Genomic DNA, 7,280 nt, shown 5'->3' on the forward strand with positions numbered 1-7,280 from the left:
AATGGAGCAAACCAGTCCGTTTGAAATATTTATTATTTTTATGGGAGGGGGGGGGGGGGGCTTTGATTGAAAAAAATATTTGACACAAACATTATCTAAAGCAATCAATAGTTGCAGCCCTCATACAAGCATTTGTCATCATCAGGGGTATGCCAAACAGGCAAAAAAAGAGCCAGTTGCGCTTTTTATTGTCAACTTAGATTTAATGGTCAACGCAAGGACACGAATATGCAAAAAGTCCAAGTGCACTGGGATTTGTCTTTGTTTTCATGGAGTACAGCATGAAAAGTACTTTCCAGGCAGCCCCTTGGAGGTCCTCGTAGTGAGCATGCGCGCCGTCAAGATTTGAAGCGTCGGGTTGCGATCCGTCGCCGCTTTTCTCCAGATTCCTCCAACACACTTGGATCACGCTTCATGTTTCATCAAGAAGTGATTGCGGGAATGCTTATTCGTCCACATGCGTCCTGCGCCCGCCTCTGGCACAAAATCATCCGGCATAGCTCGCAGCTCGCCCGCAACTCGGATGAGGAGAAGCGCTCGGCAAAACCTAGGGAAGCTCCTTCAAACCATCGTCCCTTGACATGGACGCGTCGGCCGTGATGTTCAAGCTTTGGACTTTGCGGGCCAAAGTCTCGGCCTCGGCGTGAAGCTCGTCCGGCGGCTCCAGGAAGTGGACGCCGGCCACCCGCTTGCCCGTCAGCGGGTCGACGCCGCGACCCACCTTGTGGACCACCTGGGCCAGCTCGTGCTTGACGTGTTTGGAACGCGGCTCGACCAGGGCCTTGAGCAGCACCACGTCGCCCACCGTGCACTGCTGCTGCGCGTCGTGCGCAAAGTAGGTCTTCCTCCTGTTGTAGAACTGAATCACACCGGGAGGAACGGGTGAGATTTTGCTCGCGCTCGCTTCAAGGCAGTCACGATTCAAAGAGTGCAAAAATCACACCATCATACATGGGCGACCGTTCATTCGCTCGTACGAGCAGCCACGTTGAGACCATTCGCGGTCCCTCCTTCAGAACAGCCTCTAACGGTCCTTTCCCTGCGTGTGCGTATTTACCTTGAGCAGGTAGGGGTCCAGCACGAGCCTGGTGACGCGCACTTTGGCGGTCTTGGTCATTTTGGTTCCGATAACTCTGCCGATGATCCATTTGGCGTGCACGGACGCCTGCTTGGCCGACATTCTTCTTCCTGTGCCGCTTCTTCTCGCGTGAAACGAGAGCGGTCGTCGCAAAGTCAGCAGTTCCTCCGCTTTGACGCGACTCGTCACGTCGCGCTCATGCTAACGCGAAGCAAGGCTCCGCCGTGTTCACAAACTGCCGCGAGCTTAACGTTGGGCTCGACGCGGAACAAATTTACGTTTTGAGGAACTGCAAGGTCACGCGAGACATCGCGGACGCGTCGTTTCCTTCTCCTCGCGGTTCACGTCGCCGAGCGTGGCCCACTTTGATGACGTCATCGCGGGCAAGGAAAAGGGAAGGCGCTCTATGGCCTCGACAGAAAAATACAACAACGGGGTTTTCTAATTCAACAACGCCAGAATCGCCAACACAATCTCACCAAACTACATAAACGATGGTTGAGGCGGTGCACTTTGAGATTAGTGTGTTGTAAGGTGCAATTATTTTTTGTTTTTGCCAGGTTAGTGTGAAAAGTTACGAGCGAGACAAGTGCCAAGTCGGCATCAATGCACAGCCGTGAGACCGGAAGTGGAGCGTCGAACTTCCTGCTTGGCTCCCAGAAGCGAGGGGGGGGGGGGGCACGTTAATTCACAAGCGTGTCGGCCAAACGTTTGCTATTTAAGGTAACGAGCGCCAAGCCAAGTCCGAGCGTTTTTCCTTCCTTCTTCTCCTCCGATGATCTCACTGGCGCAATCACGTCGCCTCATTATTACTGCCGTTATCACACGGCTGCCTTGTATCAAATATTCCAATATTTATCCACACATAATCTCCTGGCTGACACACAGTGCAAATATTTGCGCAGCATGCGACATTCCACATCGATGTTATGTTTTCAATGACGACACGCGAAGCTCCTTATCACACGCCTGCTCCAATAACAACTTTTTTAGTTGTCGTCACATTTCAAGAGGAGGCCGCCAACGGCATTTTGAACGCGACGTCTTTCGAAGCCTCGCCGTCAAACCGGCGCTTCGTCTCCACACAAACGACACTTGTGTGCCCGGGCGCCGATGTCATCGTGTGACATCATCAGCAAGCCCTCGGCCTCATCAATCATTTCAGTGGGGCTGCCGTCAAAAACCTCGACGCCGGTCAAACGGCTAGGGCTGGCGGTCTCGCCGCTCCCCGAGGCACCTGAGCCGACAAAAGGCGCACGTGAAGAAATGTGCCAAAGCATGCCGTGCGGTGCATCGCGCCGTCCCGTACGCGCGCCTCCTGCGTGACTAGTGAAGCAAGCGTTTTGATCTGTTGTCACGGCACCAAAAGCAAAGAAAGGTCCAAATTCTTTTCCAACTGGGAACAAAGTGTTTCGGATCGTGAGCGCTTGCTAGCATGATGGTACAAGCGCGCTACAAGTGAGGAGAACGTTGGCCCCGTCGCGTCACGTCGCGCCACGCGCAGACTTTACGAGCTGGAGGACGTCGGCCACTGGCCCCGCTTCACCTCGTTGCTGGCGCTTGCTGCACAAAACGAAATATTGTGCAGACAAACCGAGCCCCCCGCCCCACCCGTAGCCTGCCAAACAAGACCCCCCCCCCCGCCCTCTCCCCTACCGCCGGGGCGGCTCACACGTTAACGTGTTTACAGAGTGTCGTCATTGTGCGCGCCGGCCAGCCGAGTTGTTCGCGCGAGCGCGCGGGCGCGGCCCCTTCAACATAAGGCGCCGCTTGTTACATGGCAAAACAACATCGGACTTGACAAAAGGGGTTGGGGGGGTGGGGGGGGCCTCCACTTATGGAAAGAAACCAGCTGCAATCCAGACGCGCGAGTCCTCGGGCGCAGGTGGACGGAGGAGACGGCGAGCGACTCTTTGTTCAAGAATCAAACAATCTGCTCAATCGATTGAATTCAGAAGCGACAAACCTTCTACAAGGCGACCGGTCACGCGGTCGTCGTCCGGGACGGAAGCCTTTGCGACCGTCCGACTCAAAGCAAAGTCGTGAGCGGAGCGCCGCCCGGTCTCCAAAGGCCACGCCGCCGCGTTGCAATCCAAACGGTTCGGACTCAAGAGTCCCCGAACGGCGTTGCGGCGGCCGCGATAAGGAAACGACGAGAACGCCGGCAGCTTTGCCGCGGGATCGACAAAATCACGTTTCCGTTCCGAGTCTCTTGGGCAACAAATCGGTCACGCGGGTCGCCGAGGGCTTCTCACGACCTCCCCGGCAGTGCAAAGCTCTCAGGCCGCAAGCGACCGCTCACCGGCCCACGTGCGGACAAAGGCGCCGAACAGCGTCGGAAATGGAGGCGATCCCAAAATGAATCCAAATGATTGAAAGGGGAAAAGTTTCAAGTGGAAAGATCAGCCGACGCCGCGGTTCCGTCAACGGAGCTGCCCCCCTCGCGTCACCTCGTCGCCGCAAATATTGTCGCACTCTGCCAGTCGTATTATTGTTGTTGTTAGCATGTTGCTAAGGCGCCGCAGCGTGACGGATGTTGTTGCTCAAATAAAGCTCCTCATGAATCACGAGACTTTCCAGCGTGCGTAATGGCGTCCCATCCAATGTCCACTTCCTGTTGCCGAGCCTGAACCCGCCGCCGGGTCGCCGCCGGGCCCGGGTGGACTTGATTGACACTTTCAGCACCTGCGCAAATGAATGGACATACTCATAAAGACGTCAAAGCTGCCTCGCGCGCGCCAGCCCAGCCCGGGGAGCAACGTCGCCATCCCGCAAAAACCCGAGCCGCACATCGAGAGCATCGCCGGAATTCCCAGAAGAGCGACCCCACGCCGCACGTCGGAAGATGTGAAAGCGCGCCGCGGCACGCGATCGGACGCGACGAGGGTTGAGGACGCGTCAGCTCGCGCGACGACTTCTGACGATTCCCCGGAGGCGGCTAACGACAAGCGACAACGTGATGATTTCTCGCGGCATCCCGCCGATATGTGCAACACGCGCCGACCCACCGAGACGCGGACTCCGCGCCGTGCGACTTCGGCGCAGCAAATAACGAGACAAAGCGAGGCGTGACGGGAAAGGCCGCGGTCTCATTGTCTCAAGACAAAATCCAAAGAAAATCATTTGACAAAGTGAACGCGTCATTGTTGCCGAGTGGGAACGAGCGGCCATTGGCTTGCGATGAGGAGAGCGGCAGGCAGCAGACGTTAGCTAATGTCTACGTCAAGCCCCCCCCCCCCCCCCCCCCCGTTCCCTGCACTCGCGCGAGGGCACAAGCGCAGCGAGCGCGCAGACGTCCAGAAAAACGCGATAAGGCGGACGAAGGGCAGACCTCGGCCAAAGCGCCCGAACGCATCTTGACGTCCTGCTAGCATAGCGCGTAGCGCACGTGGAAACGCCGGCCGTGGCTCATTATCAGCGGAATGCCTTGCGAGCTTTTTTGCTGAGAAAGGTCGGTGTTGCTCGCAGATCCTTCCCATGACCCCCCCCCCCCCCCCCCCCCCCAAGACGGTTGAAACAACAGGCGATCTCGCAGTCAGCCCGATAGAAACACCGAACACGGGCAGACTTCATCCATCACGGCGGCGTCGACACTCGAACAGCCGCCAAAGGATCGGGACTCGATCCGCCAATCGATGGAGCCGGAAGTCAATCGGAGGGCGGACCAAACTTTGGAAGGATGAGCGGGAAAGGCCGCCAAAGCCGCTCGTCTTTCATATCCTCGGATGTGGCGCGCTCGGCATTTCAGACAGCGACAAAGTGCCAAGCGAAGCGGCGGCGCTCGCTCACTTCCTCCCGGCTGGCACCGCAACTTTGTTATTCGGGAGCCTTTACGACACAATCCTGACCCGTGAATGGACGCTCTGTCGGGCTCGCCGCTCACAAGCACGCACGCGTCGTCGCCATCTTTCCGCGAGTGCGCTCGGACGTCCGTCACGTCACCACACGCGCGCACGCACGTGCGGGTTACACGTTGACGGCCGCGGGCGCGCCCGCCATGATGTCACAGCGGCTCGAGGATGTGAGCGCAGCTTTCCGCCGCGCTGGCACGCGCGGGCTGCGGCAGGGGCATTCGCGCTCGTCAATGCTTGAATGAGGCCATTCTTTTGCCCTTTTCCCCGCGACGGCGGCGCCACCTCGAGATGCGAGCGACCCGTAGCGCCGCGGAGGCTTCCAACGGCCAATTTGGTCCTCGGACTTGCGAGCTCAAACCCGAGCTACGAGCTGACCGGACCGGGCGCCAAACTGCCTCTCGAAGCGGCTCTTCTCCTCGGGAGAAGGCCATCCCGGCCCGCTTTGGGCAAAAGGCGGGGCCGCGCCCCCAGCCGCTCGCATGTCGACAAACGACAGACAAAAGAGAAATCCACCGCAAGCGCGCCAATGCTAACGTCGAGCGGGAAACCGCGTGGGCAAACGCGAGCTAGCGATCGCCCGACCATATCGCAATCCTCAGCGGCATACATTCTTGATCCTATGCAAAGAGAGACCGACTGTGTCGTGCGGCGCATCGGCACGTCGGCCGGCGGCACCAAAATTTGGGATGATTTAGTCCCGCTTGCGACTTGGATGTTTTTCCAAGTCTCGGTACTTGGACAGCGCTGCGTTTCTCCACTGACCTCATCGCGGAGAGCCTCGGCGACTTCGCCGGCTTAAGTTTCAACGTTGAACAACTTTTTTTTTCCCTTTCGTTTGTTTCTTCTCCCGAACTCGTTGCAAATAAACAGTGCGTGTTCCAATGCGTTTTCTTGTCCGCTCGTCCGTCTCGGCGTGAGCGCCCGGGGCCCGATCGGAGGGCGGCGTCCGTCTCAGCCCCCTCCCTCCTCCCCTTCCCGCAAAGTCTCGGCGGGATAAAAGCGGCCGGCTCGGAGCGGGCCGGGACGTTTGGGAGCAGGATGGCAGGAGGCACGCGGCGCTGCTACCTGAGAGGCGCGGCCCCGCCGCCGGCGGCGCTGCCGCTGCTGCTGCTGGTCCTGGCGTTGTGCGGACCCTCGCTGCAAGGAGGTGAGTCGCCCTCGCCGCCGCGACCGGCCGGCGGTCGTCACCTCCCGCCGACCGGGCTGGCCGCTTCTTCTTCGCCTTCGTGCGATGCGCAAATATCGCATCGCACGCGTGCTCTCCTACCCTCGGCATCGGAGGTTTCAATTTGCCGATTGGGACGGTCAGACAATCGTTTGGTGATCCTGTTCGGCTCCAAAGACCAGAACGGAAGCAAACCTCGATTTGTTTCCAAAGTCACGCAAATCGGAATTGCCCACGAAAATAACGGCCAGCTCGGGAGAACCACTCCTGCTTTCTCTCCCGCATCATCCATCCGTCATCGAATCGGCTTCTCCCGAGGAGGGTCGCGGCCGCGACGGAGCCCGAATCCCGGCCGCCTTCTCACGCTCACACCTCGGGACAATTTCTAGCGCTCCATTAGGCCTCCGTGCGTGTTTTTGGCACGCGGGAGGAAAGCGGAGTACGGCCCGAGCCCGAGTCCTGCACCGCGGGCCCGACGCGCTAACGGGTCAACCGGCGCGTCGCCCTCCCGTATCATGGTTATGTTCACAAGGGCTTGCGCTGGCCTTATGGCACGGGAGGCGGAATTGTGCCGCACTTGAAAGTGAGCTGGAGTTTTGGACTTTGGCAGAGTCCCGGCGGGCTTTGGGGCAGGGGAGGCGGGCCCGCGCATCGAAATGCAACAATACATGACGTTACACCCAGACGAGTCATTCGCATTCTTTAGGAATCCCTATAGACCGAGGTGGTGGGAGGGGGGGGGGGCGGATTAGAATTCTACTTTTCCTTTTATAGCCAACTTTCTATTTATGGCCCTCAGGTTTCATCCAAGGCAACGCAGCACTCTCAATTAACAGCAGAGGGGGAAACCTGCGTTCACGATGAGGGGCCACTATGCACACACACAAACACACCAAATCACACTAGGCCGATTCTGAGTATTTACAATTTTATATTTAACAATGAAGTGCTTGGTGCTCACAAAGTCATGAAAGAGCGATGACTTGCACATTTGCAGAAAAATTGCAGCCAGTCGCCCAAAAACTCCAGTTTTGCATCCGTTTTGCCCGCCGCGCGTAGGTGTGAGTTTACCAGTCGGAGCGGCCGGAATCGGCGCAGGTGCCGGAACTGGGTTCGGACCAGGTGGCGCGGGCACGGGATTCGGGCCTGGTGGTGGAGGCTTCGCTCAGGGAGGTACGGGAGG

The 7,280-nt window shown here is 58.3% G+C and overlaps 1 protein-coding gene across 1 annotated transcript; it reads right to left on the minus strand.

Annotated features, from left to right (window-relative positions):
• Positions 1-171: 171 nt before the first annotated feature.
• On the minus strand, positions 172-1,447 carry mrps17 (mitochondrial ribosomal protein S17). Its single transcript, XM_052048024.1, has 2 exons — positions 1,058-1,447; positions 172-859 (listed from the first exon to the last, which is right to left on the minus strand). Exons 1-2 carry the CDS (start codon positions 1,178-1,180, stop codon positions 548-550), a joined length of 435 nt encoding a protein of 144 aa, XP_051903984.1. The 5' UTR covers positions 1,181-1,447; the 3' UTR covers positions 172-547.
• Positions 1,448-7,280: the final 5,833 nt, after the last annotated feature.

Source organism: Hippocampus zosterae, chromosome 16, assembly GCF_025434085.1.
Source record: "Hippocampus zosterae strain Florida chromosome 16, ASM2543408v3, whole genome shotgun sequence".
Classification (NCBI taxonomy): Eukaryota; Metazoa; Chordata; class Actinopteri; order Syngnathiformes; family Syngnathidae; genus Hippocampus; species Hippocampus zosterae.